The 20,036-nt window shown below is 44.9% G+C and overlaps 1 protein-coding gene across 1 annotated transcript in view; it reads right to left on the bottom strand.

Annotated features, from left to right (window-relative positions):
* The window catches only part of LOC106599727 (PH domain leucine-rich repeat-containing protein phosphatase 1), an 85,617-nt gene that overhangs the window by 2,701 nt on the left and 62,880 nt on the right, over nucleotides 1–20,036 (bottom strand). Inside the window, exons 5-16 of the mRNA XM_014191031.2 lie at nucleotides 16,608–16,754; nucleotides 15,353–15,580; nucleotides 12,632–12,834; nucleotides 12,103–12,163; nucleotides 11,885–11,980; nucleotides 7,558–7,713; nucleotides 7,034–7,234; nucleotides 6,745–6,907; nucleotides 6,535–6,665; nucleotides 6,286–6,399; nucleotides 5,759–5,953; nucleotides 5,432–5,660 (exon numbers count right to left, since the gene is read on the bottom strand). Of these exons, the coding sequence (XP_014046506.2) occupies nucleotides 5,432–5,660; nucleotides 5,759–5,953; nucleotides 6,286–6,399; nucleotides 6,535–6,665; nucleotides 6,745–6,907; nucleotides 7,034–7,234; nucleotides 7,558–7,713; nucleotides 11,885–11,980; nucleotides 12,103–12,163; nucleotides 12,632–12,834; nucleotides 15,353–15,580; nucleotides 16,608–16,754 (1,924 nt within the window). The remainder of the gene's footprint in view (nucleotides 1–5,431; nucleotides 5,661–5,758; nucleotides 5,954–6,285; nucleotides 6,400–6,534; nucleotides 6,666–6,744; nucleotides 6,908–7,033; nucleotides 7,235–7,557; nucleotides 7,714–11,884; nucleotides 11,981–12,102; nucleotides 12,164–12,631; nucleotides 12,835–15,352; nucleotides 15,581–16,607; nucleotides 16,755–20,036) is intronic.

Raw genomic sequence — 20,036 nt, 5'->3', positions numbered from 1 at the left:
GGGGTCACTTAGAAATGTCTTTGTTTTTGAAAGTAAAGCACTTTTTTTTCCCATTAAAATAACATCAAACTGATCAGAAATACAGTGTAGACATTGTTAATGTTGTAAATGACTATTGTAGCTGGAAACGGCTGATTTTTAATGGAATATCTACATAGGCGTACAGAGGCCCATTATCAGCAACCATCAGTCCTATGTTCCAATGGCACGTTGTGTTAGCTAATCCAAGTGGATCATTTTAAAAGGCTAATTGATCATTAGAAAACCCTTTTGCAAATATGTTAGCACAGCTAAAAACTTGTTCTGATTAAAGAAGAAATAAAACTGGCCTTCTTTAGACTACCGTAAATTCCGGACTATAAGCCGCAACTTTTTTCCCAGGCTTTGAACCTCGCGGCTTAAACAATGACGCAGCTAATATATGGATTTTTCCCGCTTTCAAAATTGTTTTTCCAAAAAAACACATTCTGTGACGTGCTCAGTTTTTTGGCGGCATGAAGCTTTCATTAGACCAATGAAATTGCCGAACGGGTTAAGGTCAAACAACTTTTTAGTTTACTGTTTAGATTAAATCAAGCGCTCTCAAACTTCCCATCATTCTGATTACGGTAGTCATTTTGTCACCCTCATCATGGCAAAGACACGGAGAAATGCATATGATGCAGCTTTTAAGTTGAAGGCGATTGATCTGGCTGTTGGAAAAGGAAATGGAGCTGCTGCACGGGAGCTTGGTCTTAATGAGTCGATGATAAGACGATGGAAACAGCAGCGTAAGGAATTAACTCAGTGCAAAAAGACAACTAAAGCTTAGTGCTAATTTTGTATTTTTTGTTACAAGTCGTGTTTCATTAAAGCCTATTTATTTTTGTTACAAGCCGTGTTTCGTTAAAGCCTGTGTAAAGTTCATTTGTTTCAATGTACCGGTAGGCACCTGCGGCTTATAGACATGTGCGGCTTATTTATGTTCAAAATAATATATATTTTTTTATTCAGTGGGTGCGGCTTATATTCAGGTGCGCTTAATAGTCCGGAAATTACGGTAGTTGAGTATCTGGAGCATCAGCATTTGTGGGTTTGATTACAGGCTCAAAATGGCCAGAAACAAAGAACTTTCTTCTGAAAGTCTATTCTTGTTCTGAGAAATAAGGCTATTCCATGCGAGAAATTGCCAAGAAACTTCTCGATCTGGTACAATGCTATGTACTACTCCCTTCACAGAACAGTGCAAACTGGCTCTAACCAGAATAGAAAGAGGAGTGGGATGCCTCGGTTCACAACTGAGCAAGAGGACAAGTACATTAGTGTCTAGTTTGAAAAACAGACGCCTCACAAGTCCTGGCAGCTTCATTAAATAGTACCGCAAAATACCAGTCTCAACGTCAGCAGTGAAGAGGAGACTCCGGGATGCTGGCCTTCTAGGCAGAGTTCCTCTGTCCAGTGTCTGTGTTATTTTGCCCATCTTAATCTTTTCTTTTTATTGGCCAGTCTGATATGGCTTTTTCTTTGCAACTCTGCCTAGAAGGCCAGCATCCCGGAGTCGCCTCTTCACTGTTGAAGTTGAGACTGGTGTTTTGCGGGTACTATTTAAGGAAGTGATGGTTGCTGATAATGCGCCTCTGTACGCCTATGTTGATATTCCATAAAAAAATCTGCTGTTTCCAGCTACAATAGTCATTTACAACATTAACAATGTCTACACTGTATTTCTGATCAATTTGATGTTACTTTAATGGACAAAAAATGTGCTTTTCTTTCAAAAACAAGGACATTTCTAAGTGACCCCAAACTTTTGAACAGTAGTGTATATATTTATGTGTATGGTCATGGCAAAAAGTTTTGAGAATGACAGAAATATTAATTTCCACAAGGTTTGCTGCTTCAGTGTCTTTAGATATTTTTGTCAGATGTTACTATGGAATACTGAAGTATAATTAACAAGCATTTCATAAGTGTCAAAGGCTTTTTATTGACAATTACATGAAGTTGATGCAAAGAGTCAATATTTGCAGTGTTGACCCTTCTTTTTCAAGACCTCTGCAATCCGCCCTGGCAGGCCGTCAGGTAACTTCTGGGCCACATCCTGACTGATGGCAGCCCATTCTTGCATAATCAATGCTTGGAGTTTGTCAGAATTTGTGGGTTTTTGTTTGTCCACCCGCCTCTTGAGGATTGACCACAAGTTCTCAATGGGATTAAGGTCTGGGGAGTTTCCTGGCCATGGACCCAAAATATCGATGTTTTGTTCCCCAAGCCACTTAGTTATCACTTTTGCCTTATGGCAAGGTGCTCCATCATGCTGGAAAATACATTGTTCGTCACCAAACTGTTCCTCGATGGTTGGGAGAAGTTGCTCTCGGAGGATGTGTTGGTACCATTCTTTATTCATGGCTGTGTTCTTAGGCAATTGTCATGTGTTTGTTTGATGGGGTGCTGTCCTCGGATAATCGCATGGTTTGCTTTCGCCGTAAAGCCTTTTTGAAATCTGACATGGTGGCTAGATTAACAAGAAGTTAAGCTTTAATTTGGTGCATTGCACTTGTGAATGTATGAAAGTTAAATATTTCTAATAAACTTTTTTGAATTTCGCGCTCTGCAATTTCACCGGATGTTGTGGAAACGTTCTGCTGCGGAACCCCTAGCCATAACAGGTTATTAATAAGGCTGCATACAAACATGGTCTCTTTTTTGCTTTCTTGAGTAAGGCCGCTCCAAAACGCAGGTGTTTCAGCCTAGCTCAGTTCTTTCTGTGGTGGAGGGGTAGCCAGCAGAAAATACAGAGCGTAGGGGTTGGTAATGTTCTCTTGTTGTGTCGTGATTGGCTCAATGTTCTGTCACTCATGGGGACACAAATCTACTGGTAGAGCTTGAAAATTCATGTCCCTTGGGTGCTGCCATAGACTTACATTAGAAGTGCCCATCCAAGAAGGCTCAAGATCATTGGCCACAGATAAGATGATGTCAAATCACGTTATATCTACAGTTGCTTTGATTGGACAGATCATGTCAACATCATACTTTCAAAATCTTAGCTAGCAAGCTAGACAAGCAGTCATCATGAATCAAGTCGACAATCTACTGGCAAATCCTTTTCAATCCTTGAAAAATTATAGATAAAACGTGTCGGTGCTCATCGGCCATTGGACATAAACATTACATAACAAGTTAGAAATCGCAAATTCAACAATGAGTGCTGAGGCGCGACAGCAGCCTCGAGTTTCCATCCCAGGCTGTGTCACAGCCGGCCGTGACTGGGAGACCCATTGGACGGTGAATGGCGCACAATTGGCCGAGTGTCGTCCGGGTTAGGGGAGGGTTTGGCCGGACGGGATTTCCTTGTCTCATCGTGCTCTAGCGACTCCTTGTGGGGAGCCGGGTGCCTGCAAGCTGACTTTGGTTGTCAGTTCGACAGTGTTTCCTCTGACACATTGGTGCTGCTGGCTTCCGGGTTAAGCGAGCAGTGTGTCAAGAAGCAGTGCGGCTTGGCTCTCGACCTTCGCCGAGTCCGTAGTGGAGTTGCAGTGATGAGACAAGATCGTAACTTCTCGCCCATGGTGTTGAATGTAAATGTTTATACTTTTAAACTGTTTTACCCCCTTTTTCTCCACAATTTCGTGGTATCCAATTGTTCAAGTTTGAATACATTGGCAATGCTGTCAATCCAGCAGGACTTCTGCTGCGTTCAAAACAACTGGAAACTTGGAACTGGGAAATCCCAGACTTCAGTGAGTTCAAGAGAACTGGGAACTATCTCCGACTGGGAAAACACAGAAAATAATTTTGAACAGTCATCCAACTCGGAATTCCAAGTCGGGAACTCAGACCTCTTTCCAGAGCGCACAAGAAGGACCGCTGCGCCTCCTTCCTGTCCAAGTGAGCACAGCACAACAAGGTGAGTCCAAAAATGTCTTGTATGCTGCTGCATAAATTATGTAATATGCCAGGGAGATATGTATACTGTAGCCAAGAAAGTAATGTGTATGTTGTGTAATAAGCTGTTAGTAGCCCATGTGCCTCACCCTAATAATTTGGTCACTTTCCACCCTCATAACTTAGCCTACTGTTCTGACTTGGTGGTGCACCTGTAGCCTATTTTAGAGGAATGTAATCATTGAATATTTTAAGCACTTTCATTGTCTGCTTGAGGCTGAATGAACTGTTTCGGTGCTAGACAAGGCTCCGCTGATAGCCAGGTGTAGCGGGGGTAAGGATTCACTCCATGGTGCTGAAAAGAAAGCTCTGCTGTTGGGACAGCTTTACAGTATGTAGGCCCTAACAGTTTGTGGGCACCGTTTGTCACTGTTATAGTGCAATTAATGTATTGTTTAGTGTATTTTGTTGTGTAGTGGCTTTGCTGGCATGCATCAAAAAAATATATTTTTAGTTTGCCCCACCAAGATTTACATCACCACTGGGTTGGAAAGATGTTCCAAGTTATGATATCTAGCAGTAAAACAATGGGTATACAAACCAGAAGTCTTGGTTCAATATTTGCGATGTGTAAATCAGTCATCATGCAATGGATGAAATCAGGCATTTGGTCCTTGAAAAGTCCTCGACGTTGTGGTAGGCTATCAGATTTAGAAGTTCTACTGCTCCAATAGAATTATTCCGTGATTTCATTTCTGATTCGTTTTTATGAACGCTTTTGTTTGTTTCCCGACATTTCAGTTAAATAACCATGTGTGCTTATTATGGGCAAGACAACATATCAAAGGGCTAGACTGACTAGCTACCACATGGACAGACTTCATTAGCATGCACAGGGGACTAACGGTGCATGCAGTGTATTTAGTCAGGCAATGTCCACATTATTCTGAGATATTTTAGAATGTAAAAATAATATGAATGGCAATGCATAATGCCAATGGGAAAGGCTATTAAAGGGAAGGCCTATTAAAGGGAAGGCCTATTAAAAATGTATTATGGTAATGGTTAGTTCTTTGCATACATTTTGGGGGGAGTTTTTTTCTATAGTCTATTACAACAATTAAATATACAATGCAGTCCTTGAAAATTACAATTAAGTGCTTGAAAAGAAAGTCTTTCAATTTGACTTGCCAATGTCTGCATGGACCATGTATAGTAAAGGTTTCCTGCCCAGCTCAAATGAAATAAAAAATCTCTTGCTAATTGAAATGATGTACGCATCATTCGCTTTACTGTTAGATCTGGACCCGGGCCAGTATTTCTTTCATTCGGGCAAGTAGCTTTCTGTTGCTACTGGCCTAGTGTGACACTGGAAAATGTACCTGGATGTGGAGCCCTGCTTAACCTTGGGGGTTCTAGAATTTAAAGTGAAACAGAATTGATGTGCATCACAAGCTATAATATCAGTACTATTTCATTTAAATTAACAGCCTCTTACACACCCCCACACAACACGCATAATACACTCAACCTCTCCTCTCCCTCCACACCCCTCCCTGTGTACCTCAGTGATGATGGCGTTGTGTTGTCTTATGCGTCGGTACTCTTCCTCCAGGCCTACGTTGTGCAGCAGGGAGAGGGGCAGTGGTTTGCCGTCCCGACACAGGATGGCCTGGCACTTGCCTACGTTGGCAGCGGTGAGGGTGAAGCAGCCGCCTGGGTCGGTGGGGTCGTGTCTGATGTGGCACAGGGCTGCCGAGCCACCCAGCTTCTGCCCTGCCGTACCCAGTTTCCTGTGGCACAGACAGACAGAAAAGGAGAAGGTTGACTATCTGATACTGTCTAAATGTGAAGGTGTATGTCTCTTTCTCTGTGTGTGTTCCATACATACCTCTGCATGACGAGGAACGTGTTGGTCATATGTTCTTCTTCACTCTTGGTCTTGTGTAGCTCTTCGGCCAGCACGTCGTTCATGGTACACTGCAGCAGGTATGGCACTTCCACGTTCTTTTCTCCATCAAACACTCCATACAGGGCCTCACGACTCCCACAGAAACTGTTCACCGACAGGGCGGCCACACACAGCCTGGAAACACACACACACGCACAAAAACACAGACACGCAAAAATGTTAATAATATGCCCTCGAGAATGTTTAGAGTCTAACACATACTGTAGCTCCACAGCACTGCCTCTCTCTCTCACATCTGTCACAAACACGGACAGATGGACGTGTGCACACACCCACCCAGACTATCTCTACTGCCCACCCCCCATTGACCTCACTGACTGATGTATTCGTCTTAGTCACCATGGTAACGTTGCTAGTGTTTTGAAAGCTCTCCCATGGTGGTCCATTTGATTCACACATGATGTGACTGTATCCTGTAGTGTAGTGTAGCGTAGTGTGTTACTCACTTGTTCTTGACGCCCGAGGCCTCTGTGTAACCATGACTCCACACAGCCGGCCCACCCGACGCCTCATTGGCTGAGAAGGTCGGGGGCGGGTCGATGCGGAAACAGCGGATGTTACTGCAACGAAGAGGAGAGAGGATACTTATCAAAACGATCACAGTGCAGGAATACAGATACACAGACAAACAAATAAAGAATTCAAATTAGATTCCATCTTTAATCACAACTTGTCTACACTAACAGAAGACTTACTTGAGATGTTCCAGGGTGTTGTGGTCCAGGTTGAGGCGAGGGTTGCCTGTCAGGTCCAGCTCCTGGAGTTTAGGAGGCAGGTTCTCAGGCAGGCTGATCTCACTCAGCTCATTACAGCTCAGATCTACACACTGAGGAGAGACAGGAGAGGGTTAACACACACGCACGCACGCACACACACAAATGCATATGCATGCGCGACACACTTACCTTCATCTCCATAAGCTGCATGACCTCGGGGAAGACCTCTATTGTGTTGGAGTGGGCGATGAGTGTGTGCATACGTCTGAGGTTCATGATGGTGGTGGGCACCGTCTTCAGCCTGTTCCCACTCAGGTCCAGCTCCTCCAGCTCCTCCAGCTTGGCCATTTTACTACAGTGAAGGAAAAGGGAGAGTCAGTGAATATGTATGTATAAGAGACAGTGAACTGTATTGTGAGGTAGACAAAGAAGCAGTTATTTGGTATGTGTGTGTGTGATGTAGCCTACATCCACTCACCTGGCAGGGAAGGTGTGCAGGTAGTTGTAGGCCATGTGTAGTACTCTGAGGTGTGTGTGTCCCGTCAGTAAGGGAACACACTTATCAGTCAGACGGTTGTTGGTGAGGTACAGTTCCTGTAGGACGCTGTTGCTCTCCTCTGATAGGCTGGAGGGAGGCAGGTGCTCCAGCTTATTGGCTGAGGCATTCAGGCACCGTAAACTGTAACAGGAAGTGAGCTCCAACGTCAGTCTTTCAACCATTAGACGTACTTTAGCAGGGATAGTAATAGCGTGTAATAACTTGTAATAACAGGTGTAGTAACTTAGAATAACTATTAAATAACTGGGGTAATAACTAAAGGACACCTCTTGTCATCATGCTGTTATATTGATACAAACATCACAGACCGTACTATCTCTCAACAATACAGGCATATCATTCATTTACTTTTATACACACCGACTTTCATTCACTACCATGTAATCATATTCACTGTATGTTTACCATCCTATATGTGATATATGTTCATAATGTTGTGTTACCTGTCAGATTTGAGGAAGAGGTTGCAGGGCAGCTCTGCTAGTTGGTTGTGTTGTACGTCTAACACCTCCAGTAGTGGGCGCTCTACTCTCTCAGGCAGCTTCTGCAGGTGGTTGTGTCCTGCACTCAGCTTCCTCAGACTGCTGCTACACAGCAACCTGCCAGTAGGGGGGAGTGGAGAGACGTCAGCGTCAAACCAGTAACAACATCACAGTCACAATGGGTGGGACATGGGCTGCATCTCAATGGTCAGAGTCAGACAGGGAGAGAAACTGGGGCTGCATCTCAATAGTCTCAGGTGGCTTCCTCGCCTCTTCTCCTTCTCTCCAACTGTACTGACAAAGAAGTTAAGAGCGGGACAGGTGAAAAATGTAAAAGAAAATGCCTTCATATTACCTTCACTTAGTCTGTGTGTTCAGATCAGTAAAGACAAAGGCGTGGAGACAAGGAAAGTATGCGTGTACAAGATGTACCGATAAATCTTCAGAAAGAAGACGCATACGTTTAGGGAATTGGCGATAAACCGACATGTGGCTCGTGCTTAACGCAGATAAAAGACCTTCTGTGCTTCCGAAGACACACAGACACACTGTCACAGTGCAGCTGGTCTACTGGGGTGGCGTGTGCATGCGTTTCCGTGCGCGTGATGTGCGTCTAAACTGGGTCGTAACAGAAGGCATGGGATGGGGGTGGGGAAGGGATGAAGACATGAAAACAGAACATATCAGCACCTCTAGTGGAGCCTGCAGCTAAGATTCGTCATTCTGACACTTCCTGAGTAAAATATAGATCTGCAGAGGGAGATAGGGGATAGGGAGAGAGAGCGAGATGGAGCGAGAGAGAGAGACGGCGTGAGAAAGAGAAAGGCGAGAACAAGAAAGAGAGCGAGAGAGAGAGAGCGAAAGAGAGAAAGGGAGAGAGAATAATACAGTGAGAAAGGAAGGAAGGAAGGAGCATCTGAAGTGAACTAGAGGGGGATATAAAAAGAGAAAGGATGGGATGGTGATGAAAGGCTATCTGGTTGATTCATGACGCTTAGTTGGGGATAGAAGACTATCCATGAGCAGGGCACACAGGCATACGACGAAGTGTCCAGAGGGACTAAATGAGACCACTGGCTGCGTCTCAACATTCCAAACTAGCTTCCTTTTTTCCGTTCCTTGTGTCCTTCCCTCCATGATCACTGATCTGGCAGGACATGAGAGCTGGAATACACATGGTGAAAACCCATCCAGTCTTTTGACTTATTATTGGTTACAAAGGAAAGGAGACACAAAACAAAATGAGGCATGCCCCTGTGAAGAAATTCAGAATCAGTGGAAGGGAGAATTCCTGGTTTCCTGATAACTTGGCGGAATGAATATAACGATGTGGGCTGAGAGTCCGGGCAGCAAGTACAGGGAGTGAATATTTAATACATAAACGGAACATAACACAAAACAAGAAACACTAACAGCACACAGACAAGAAACGGAAACAATAACGCCTGGGGAAGGAACCAAAGGGAGTGACATAAACAGGGTAGGTAATCAAGGAGGCGATGGAGTCCAGGTGATTGTCATTAGGCGCCGACGCGCGTGGAGATGGTGACAGGTGTGATCAATAATCAGCAGCCTGATGACTAGAGGCCGGAGAGGGAGCGCACGTGACAATTAATTAGAAAGAGAAATGTCTCTTAGGCTCAAGCTAGGCATACAAATGCTCCTGTTGACTGGGCCTCCTTCAGAGCGCTAAGAAACAAAAGCACAGGATTGATCAGGAAGTCCAAATCAAATTTCTATCTAAACGCAGTCGCAGAGAACCCTGCCAAGTTCTGGACGCCGATCAAATCAGTGTCAGGTTCTAATGTATCCTCTGGTCTTCCTGACCATTTAATGATGGATTCTAATGAAGTGAAGGATAAAGCCCATATTGTAGGAGTTTTTAACAAGCACTTCATATCTGCTGGTTCAGTTATTGATAATTGTGGGGTCCAGGCCTCTAATGTAAGCTCTGTTACACTCAACTATGACATAGGCCCACAGGTGAACCATTTGAACTTTGAGCCTGTTTCTATTGCTCAGGTCTATAAAGCACTAAAGGCAATAGACACTAAAAAGTCTGCAGGTCCAGACAACCTGGATCCCTACCTCTAAAAGATAGCAGCTGGTATTATTGCTGAACTTGAGTCTCTTGACCAATTCAATACCCAGCATTTGGAAATCAGCTTTTGTCCTCCCGCTGCTAAAGGTTGGAGATCCCGCAAGTGCTAATAAATATGGTCCTATCTCCAAACTCCCTATCCTGGCCAAAGTCTATGAATCCCTAGTGAACTCACAGTTAAAAAACGTAATTGAAAAGAACATACTGAGCGGGGTTCAGTCTGGCTTTAGATCGGGGCACAGCACCACAACTGCAGCTATGGCAGTGGCAAAAGACATGAATGTGCTTGATAAAAAGCAACATTGTGCTGCTCTGTTTGTTTATTCATCAAAGGAATTTGATTCAGTTGACCATGAATTGTTGCTAACTAGACTCAGTAACATTGGTCTCAGTGATGGGGCAGTACAGTGGTTTAGGAACTATCTTTCTGACAGAACACAATGTGTATATACTGACAATTACAAGTCTAGTTTTCTTGAGATTAATAGAGGTGTGCCCCAGGGTTCCATTGTAGCTCCTGTGTTATTCTCAATTTTTTATTAATGATTTGGGAAATGGGATGCAACCAGCAAAGTGACATCTATATGCAGATGCTACAGTCATATATTCCTGTGCTCTTTCTCTGGTTCAGGCTGTTGAAGAGCTCCAGACTGCTTTTCAGTCACAGCAGGCCTCCCTTCATGGCCTCAAACTGGTCTTGAATCTACAAAAAACTAAATGCATGACCTTTACCAGAGAAGGTTAGCCGTGTCACATCTGGTGGCTTATCCATTGAAAGTGTCATCCTACAAATACCTAGGTATATGGTTGGATGACAAGTTGTCCTTTAAAGTTCATGTGGACAATCTTGTGAGGAAGCTTAAATTGAAATTGGGTTTTTATTTTCGTATTAAGGCTTGCTTCCCACTTATGGCTAGAAAGAAGCTTGTTCAGGCCACTTTTCTCTGTAATTGATTATGGTGACTTGTTGTATATGCATGCAGCCTCCTCTGTCTTACAGAGACTGGACTCTGTTTATCATGCATCCTTGCACTTTATTACAAATGCCAAGTCACTCACCCTCCATTGCACCTTGTATCAAATGGTAGGTTGGAACTCACTTTATATGCGCAGAAAGCTACATTTGTATGTGTTCATCTACAAAGCCCTTTTGGGTAAACTCCCTCTTTACCTCTGTAGTCTGGTCTCCTTCACCACTAGCAGTTACCATGTCTGTTAGGTTGCAGTCCCCAGGACATTCACAGTATTAGGCAAGACTGCCTTCTCGTTTTGTGCACCAGAGGCATGGAATAGTCTACAATCCATGCTTCATCTAGATATGTTAGTGACACTGAATGAATTAACATTGTGATGGGAGACTCTGTTACAGAGGAGTGTAAATGTTTTTTTTTTTAGGCTGGATCATGTTGTTGTATTGTACTGTATTGTTGTATGTTTTCATTCTGTAATGCATTTATTGTCGCTGCCTTCTTGGCCAGGTCTCCTTTGAAAAAGAGACTCTGGGTCTCAATGGGCTTTTCCTGGTTGAAAAAGTATTGAGCCATTGGGAGAGAGACTGATCGTAGCTAGAGATAGATAGACAGGGAGACCGCCGATAAAGAGAGACCGTAGATAGAGAGAGAGACCGTAGATAGAGAGAGAGACCGTAGATAGAGAGAGAGACCGTAGATAGAGAGACCGTAGATAGAGAGAGAGACCGTAGATAGAGAGAGAGAGACCGTAGATTGAGAGAGAGAGACCGTAGATAGAGAGAGACCGTAGATAGAGAGAGAGCGTAGATTGATAGAGAGAGACCGTAGATGGAGAGAGAGAGACCGTAGATTGAGAGAGAGAGAGACCGTAGATAGAGAGAGAGAGACCGTAGATAGAGAGAGAGAGACCGTAGATAGAGAGAGACCGTAGATAGAGAGAGAGCGTAGATTGAGAGAGAGAGACCGTAGATAGAGAGACCGTAGATAGAGAGAGACCGTAGATTGAGAGAGAGAGACCGTAGATAGAGAGAGAGAGACCGTAGATTGAGAGAGAGAGACCGTAGATAGAGAGAGAGAGACCGTAGATAGAGAGAGACCGTAGATAGAGATGATAGAGAGACTGGCGTTAGATAGAGAGAGAGATTTACATTTGGCAATGCTTCCCATGCCAATAAAGCCCTTTGAATTGAATTGAGAGAGAGCAAGAAAAACTGACCGTGCTGGGAGCTCAGTAACGAGGTTGTGGCTAATGTCCAGAACTTCTAGTTTCTTAATCTCACACAGCCACTCTGGGACGGCCTCCATACGATTCCTACAGAGAGAGAGAGGGGGAGAGGTCAGGTTTGAAGAGGCTTTGTGAGTATGCTACGTTTTAGAGTGTCCGTAAAGTATTTTCTGCAATGTTGAGTGTTGAAGGGAAGTTGTTGGCCTCACCTGGAGATGTCCATGTAGGTGAGCGTGGAGGGCACTGGGCTGACCTCCAGCTCCCGTAGCTCTATAGAAAAGAACACATTAGGGAGCATTAAACCACCGACGGGGTGTGACGTGACGAATGGAAGCAGACGCTGTAGCTAGCTGGTGACAGAGACTGAGAATGACACTGGCAATAGAGGAGGAATTCCAGACGCAGTAGGCTCTCCCCACGTCCGTTTGCGATATTACAACAACAAAGACGTTACTTCTAACAGAGAATGCTGTTTTTTCGCCCTGCACGTGCAATAGAACAGCAGTTATATTTCTTTACGACGACGCTGGATGCTCATTTCCTCAAAACAAAAAGAATAACCAATTCACCCGGGGCGGCAAGTGGCATTTGTTTCACCTATCGCCAATCTCAGCCTTAACCATTAGTGTGGAAAACGCAAAACTGACCCAAGATCAGCGTCTAGGGGCAACGTCACCCTCCTACATCCTTACAAGCACAGCAGGCATCGATGGACTCTAACTGGGGACGCGGACCCACCGTTGTTCTGTGCATAGACGGCCTTGAGCATGGAGCCCTTGACCTTGAGGGTGGCGATGTGGTTCCTCTCACAGTGGAGGACCTCCAGGCGTGGGAAGAGGGAAGCATCCAGCTCCTCCAGCCCGTTGTCACGCACATCCAGCTGGGTCACGTGTCTCAGCAGGTCTGGCTCGTCTGGAACCACCACCCGGATCTTATTCAGCCTGATGGCACAGAGGGCAGAGGTTAGAGGTCAAGCATAATTGGACAGTAGGCAGTATGGGCCGTAGCCTAATTAACCCTCATCAGATCAAGATCAATGTGTTTTTTTGGAGTTGTCAACTAAGGGGATTTTGAAATCTGATCTGATAAATCTGATTTTACTTGAAACGAACACATTGGTTCAATATCTACAATCCTTCCCGAGTGGCACCGCGGTCTAAGGCACTGTATCTAAGCGCAAGAGGCAACACTACAGTCCCTGGTTCGAATCCAGGCTGAATCACATCCAGCCGTGATTGGGAGTCCCGTCGGGCGGCGCACGGGTTTGGCCGGTGCAGGCCGTCATTGTAAATAAGAATTTGTTCTTAACTGACTTGCCTAGTTAAATAAAGGTTCAATACATAAAAAATGAAATAAGAGATGGTCTGATATCTCATAATTGTGACCAAATAAATGTACTGAGGTCTCCTCTGCTATACTTGAAATCTGATCTCAACGGACCCGTCTCTGTGTATGCCCCATCGGGGTTACTCAGTAACAGCTTGACGTGCCAAATGACCTGACACTCAACACATTTCTACATATTTTTTGTAAAAGACTGGATAAATCCGCACCGGCCGACAACAAAGAACAGACCACACCATATTCATCTCTAGCTACAATCACATGTGATCTTTGGTCCTGGGCTTGACAACACGACACAGAGGCACTTCAGTGAACGTCCCATCGTCGTGACAGGAGTGAAGTATTAACTAGACAAATAATGCTAAGTCACCCAAAGCCTGCTCTTTCCCAAGCAGGGAGGACATCGGTCTAGTAATGATTACGGGACTTTCCATGCTGATTCTCTGTTTAGCCTGGTTCTGTTCCATGCTGATTCTCTGTTTAGCCTGGTTCTGTTCCATGCTGACTCTCTGTTTAGCCTGGTTCTGTTCCATGCTGATTCTCTGTTTAGCCTGGTTCTGTTCCATGCTGACTCTCTGTTTAGCCTGGTTCTGTTCCATGCTGACTCTCTGTTTAGCCTGGTTCTGTTCCATGCTGATTCTCTGTTTAGCCTGGTTCTGTTCCATGCTGATTCTCTGTTTAGCCTGGTTCTGTTCCATGCTGACTCTCTGTTTAGCCTGGTTCTGTTCCATGCTGATTCTCTGTTTAGCCTGGTTCTGTTCCATGCTGATTCTCTGTTTAGCCTGGTTCTGTTCCATGCTGATTCTCTGTTTAGCCTGGTTCTGTTCCATGCTGACTCTCTGTTTAGCCTGGTTCTGTTCCATGCTGATTCTCTGTTTAGCCTGGTTCTGTTCCATGCTGATTCTCTGTTTAGCCTGGTTCTGTTCCATGCTGATTCTCTGTTTAGCCTGGTTCTGTTCCCTGCTGTTTCTCTGTTTAGCCTGGTTCTGTTCCATGCTGATTCTCTGTTTAGCCTGGTTCTGTTCCATGTTGACTGTCTGTTTAGCCTGGTTCTGTTCCATCTGACTGTCTGTTTAGCCTGGTTCTGTTCCATGCTGACTTTCTGTTTAGCCTGGTTCTGTTCCATGCTGACTCTCTGTTTAGCCTGGTTCTGTTCCATGCTGATTCTCTGTTTAGCCTGGTTCTGTTCCATGCTGATTCTCTGTTTAGCCTGGTTCTGTTCCATGCTGATTCTCTGTTTAGCCTGGTTCTGTTCCATCTGACTGTCTGTTTAGCCTGGTTCTGTTCCATGCTGATTCTCTGTTTAGCCTGGTTCTGTTCCATCTGACTGTCTGTTTAGCCTGGTTCTGTTCCATGCTGATTCTCTGTTTAGCCTGGTTCTGTTCCATGCTGATTCTCTGTTTAGCCTGGTTCTGTTCCATCTGACTGTCTGTTTAGCCTGGTTCTGTTCCATGCTGATTCTCTGTTTAGCCTGGTTCTGTTCCATGCTGATTCTCTGTTTAGCCTGGTTCTGTTCCATGCTGATTCTCTGTTTAGCCTGGTTCTGTTCCATCTGACTGTCTATTTAGCCTGGTTCTGTTCCATGCTGATTCTCTGTTTAGCCTGGTTCTGTTCCATCTGACTGTCTATTTAGCCTGGTTCTGTTCCCTGCCGACTTTCTGTTCAGCCTGGTTCTGTTCCATACAGTTTAGTGTAGTTTCCTCTCACTGTTTGAATTTTGCAATCGAGAGACAAGTCCAGTCAAACGTGTCCGGCCGACAACACCAACGTGTCTACACATGCACTGGATTATAAACATTCTGCGATTGAATGTTTCCCACCGGGTGTTTAGACGTGATTACGGCTAGGTGTAGGTGTGTTCAGATCATAAGAATGGACAAAACACGCATGGTGTTCATTTGGTGAACGAGTTGCATGCATCTGCCATTACTGTACATGCAATGGGGACAAAACGGGACACCCAATGTTTTGGCCTGGGTGCAAAACTTGACGTCTGCTTGTTATGAGGATACTCTGACTGGACTGAGCTGTAGATAGGATCTGAATCGAGCTTGTCTGCCCGTTTCTCTGTCTGTCTGTCCGTCCGTCCGTCTAGCTATCTGTCTATCTGCGTACCGTAGGTCGACGTGTTTGACCCGGAGCAGTCTGAAGCTCTGCAGCACCAGCGTGTCCAGGCTGTTGCCGGCCATACACAGCCTCTCCATGGACGCCAGACGCTCTAACACCTGGGGCACGTGGGTAAACTGGTTGAAGGACAGGCCCAGGTAGCCCAGTCTCTGGAGTGAGCCCAGCTCACTGGGTAACTCACTCAGACAGTTACCGTCTAGGAGAAACGTCTGCAGGCTAGAGAAAGAGAGAGAGAGAGAGAGAGAGAGAGAGAGAGAGAGAGAGAGAGAGAGAGCATGACGTGAGAAGACAGCATTTTAACTTTGTGTGAAAAAACACGCTGACATTTCTCTGTTATTTTAAGAACCCCTGTCTAATGTGTGGTGATCAGGTACAATCAAAAGAGCTACATTAAAACAGCCGAGTCCCCTTTTCCAACGATGTTATTCTCCACGTTCTGACACTAAGGTCTTTCTCTCTACCACCAGGAGGTGGCAGTAGTAGCATTGAGGCTCGGCGGGGCATACTGAGGAATTCACAGGCTGCATTCCAGATCCTTCCATTAGACGAGAGGAGCTCAGCTACTACAGCTGAGAGGAAGCAGACACCACCTCATCACAGTTTCTCTCTCCTGTCCTAAAGTATCACCCCACGTGAACTACTGGCAGTTGTCCTGTCAGTTCAGTCTGCATTCACTTCAGGTTACCGTCAGACCGCCAGACAATCATCTGAAATATGAAACATGTTTAATATATCTATGGTATTTCTTTAACCTATCCAACTGTCTCCTGTGTCTGGAGGAGATGGATAGAAACTAACACTAACCACTGATACTTCATGTTGAAGGTTAGGGTCGCGGGTGAGGTCATCTGATCCTAGAACTGTGGTTAAGAGCAACCTCTCTGTGCCTCTCTATATGCCCATTGACCCCTTGCACGCATTCCAAATGGCACCCTATTTCCTATGACGTGCACTACTTTTGGCCAGAGCCTCTGGGGGGAAAATGTGGTACACGATACAGGGAATAGAGCCCTACAGTGGTGGTGTCATAATACCCATAAAACCTAGCGGTCAAAGGGGATTTTGGAAACACTTCAAATAAGGGCTGCGTTTCATGTAGGCTTACCCTTTATAGGAAAAATGAATGGTGGAAAAACGATCGGAACCAATTCCCTGTTTGACCGCTAGGTTTTATGGGTATCATCACTCATACTGTGGTACTCTATAGGGTGCCATTGACCCCGAGACACTTTCGGGTTCTTACTTGGTCATGGATCCCACAGCTTGGCCCACGTTGGTCAGGAAGTTACAGCTGAGGTTGACCTCGGTGAGGGTGGGGATGTCACAGATGGCCACGGGGAACTGACCCAGCTGGTTATTAGATAGGTTGAGGCTGCGCAGACGAGAGAACCTGGCAGAGAGAGGGAGAAGAGGGAGCAGAGAGAGAGAGAGGTTGTGAGTAGTATATATAAGCAATAAGGCCCGAGGAGATGTGGTATATGGCCAATATACCACGACTAAGGGCTGTTCTTAGGCATCATGCAATATACCCTTAGCCGCCGTGGTAAATTGGTAAACCCCAGAGGAGCCTTATTGCTATTATAAACTGGTTACCAATGTAATTAGAGCAGCAAAAATAAATGTTTAGTCATACCCATTGGTATACGGTCTGATATACCACGGGCTTTCAGCCAACCAGCATTCAGGGCTGGAACCAGCCAATTTATAATAAGTATTATGTAGCTTGTTGGTTCAACAGTGGTGTGCTGCTGTGCACAGGTAACCACACGCTTATACGAGTAACTGCACTCTGTTAGAATGCTCCCAAAGTTTAAAACAAGCGTCAAAACACTATGGGACTTTCTCTGACCTTTTCCGTTCCTCTGTCATACTGTGGTAAAATGTTAACTATCACACATCTGTGATATTGTGGAGTTAGCAAAGTCAGTGGTCTGACTCAATAGTCAAAATGAAAATACAAATACATTGTCATGTAGAGGAAACAGGCAAGGTGTGTGTTGTCAGTAGCAACACCAGAGGCTAGTGGCATTTGGCTTTGTGTCCTATGGTTCAGCAGTGACCTTCAGGCAAGTCACCCTTACAGGGGAAAGGGGACAGGAGAGAGAGGGGATGGCACACGGCCCCACCACTCCTGGGCCGATTGCCATGTTCGCATCAAAGCTGACGCTCACAAACAAGTCTGCTGCCTTTTAGTCTGGCAATGCTTTGAATCGATCACACGCACGCAGCCAGCCCAGCCAGCCCAGCCAGCCCAGCCAGCCCCTCCATCATGTGTTATTAGAAAAAGGGAAGCTAGATGACAGGGCTATTAATTTGCAAGGCCATTTAATTCCAGCTGAGGGAGGGAGGGAGGTGTCCTCCTGGAGGAGCTGAACGAGACAAGGAGGCCGGGACAACCCTGTGCTCCTGTAGATCACCAGCTCAAATCTGCTGACTAACACCACACATACCCCCCCCCCCCCTCTGTCTTTCTCTCCCCCCCCGATTAGCCAGATTAGCTCTAGAGAGTGATGTGCCAATCAAATATGGGTAATCAGGTGTGTAAGATACTAGCCCCTCCCCTAATCCCATAATGCAATGCTCTATTACAAAGGTCATCACACAGGGAGGGGCTGGATCTGGTTCCGTGCATATGTTTAAACCTTTGACCCCGTGCATTATCATATTTATAATGCTGACTAAAAGTTATGAAGGACGAGAGAGAGAGAGAGAGAGAGAAAAAGAGGGAGGTAGGGAGGGGGAGAAAGAGAGGAGGGACACCACTGGGAAAAATACTAAATAGTCAGATGCCATGATGTGACGGAAACCCAGTGTTTATAGGGAAACAAAAAGGGAGACAAACCAGGTTTCCATCCAACCTTTTTATGTGAGTAAAGTACATGTCAGATATAAAATGTCACAACAGGCCTGATGAAAACAGAACGTTTGTCCGTAAACTTTCAAAATGTCGGCAAAACAAAATACGCTAGACAAGGTGGGATCTTTTTGTGTCGGTAAAAATGAATTATGCGAGAAATGGTGGTGGAAACGCCTTTATGGGCAAATACTGATATCGTTGCAATCATATTGAAGTAAACTTAGAGTCACGCAATGATATGTTGTGTGGTCCTCCCACTACGACGCGGGAAAGCCACGCCGTTTATTAGGCTACAGATTCTATAAATTGAGATGAACTTCACAGGGTGGTGAAAGCGCAGGGTGATGAGCTTGATGCTCCTTTCAATAAACATCAAGGGTCTAATTCTGGTGACATGCCGATCGATGCTTGGCTGACATTTGACAAATAAAACTAATCTTGCTCTTTTGTCCATAATAATATCATCAGGTAGGCTATACCCACATTGTATCTGCCAGCTGTTGGCTAGAGGTACGTGCCAAGACCAGAGAAGGCACATTGTATTTGATTTATTTCACCTTTATTTAACCAGGTAAGCTAGTTGAGAACAAGATAAAGCAAAGCAGTGCGACACAGACTACAACACAGAGTTACACATGGAAAGTCTATACACAGTGTGTGCAAATGGCGTGAGGTAAGGCAATAAATAGGCCATAGTAGCAAAGTAATTACAATGTAGCAAATTAACACTGGCGTGATAGACGAGCAGATGGTGATGTGCAAGTAGAGATACTGGAGTGCAAAAGAGCAGAAAAGTAAATAAAAACAATATGGGGATGAGGTAGGTAGATTGGGTGGGCTATTTACAGATGGGCTATGTACAGCTGCAGCGATTGGTTAGCTGCTCAGATAGCTGACATTGACTATGTAACCCAACATTGTTTGTGACAATCAATCAATCAAATGTATTTTCAGCAGATGTTACAAAGTGCTTACACAGAAACCCAGCCTAAAACCCCAAACAGCAGGCAACGAAGATGTAGAAGCACGTGGGCTAGGAAAAACTCTCCAGAAAGGAAGGAACCTAGGAAGAAACCTAGAGAGGAACCAGGCTCTGAGGGGTGGTCGGTCCTCTTCTGGCTGGGCCGGGTGGAGATTATAAGAGTACATGGCCATTAAGACCAGATCGTTCGTCAAGATGTTCAAACGTTCCTAGATGACCAGCAGGGTCATATAATAATCACAGTGGTTGTAGAGGGTGCAACAGGTCAGCACCTCAGGAATAAATGTGTAGAGTTGAAAATGCGATGGAAACCCATTTAACTTGTAGTTTGTATTCAATACATGTGAATGTCACTGCAAAAGTTATTTTGATGTGCACTACGTCATCACGCACAGCCTCTTCGATGGAAACATCTCTGGTGGGAAAACCTAGCTCCTCACACACTCTCTCAAGAAAAGTGTGTGTCTGAACACACACACAAACCTGAGCCAATACACATTGTGACATGCTCATAGACACAGTGAGAGCTGAGGAGTCTAGACCATGTTTTTTGTGTGTGTGTGTGTTTTCCCTCTCTCCCTCTCCATCTCTCTCTCTCTGTGACACTTTAAATATGAGTGACCCTACTAATGTAGGTCATACTCATTAGTACATTGTGAGTCTGATGCCCAGCAGGGACGCTCTGTAGCAATTAAACCCTCATACATAAACAACCTCCATATCACATCATATCCTTTTATCTCCAAACTAGCAGCTTTTCATCGGTCATGTCCGTCTTTTGAATTCAGATTATCCCCTGCATTAGCCAGGATATAGAATATGAAAAGGCCAAA

This window comes from Salmo salar, chromosome ssa03, assembly GCF_905237065.1.
Source record: "Salmo salar chromosome ssa03, Ssal_v3.1, whole genome shotgun sequence".
Lineage (NCBI taxonomy): Eukaryota > Metazoa > Chordata > Actinopteri > Salmoniformes > Salmonidae > Salmo > Salmo salar.
The sequence above is the reverse complement of the archived record's forward strand: the minus strand, read 5'-3'. Positions and strand labels throughout refer to the sequence as shown.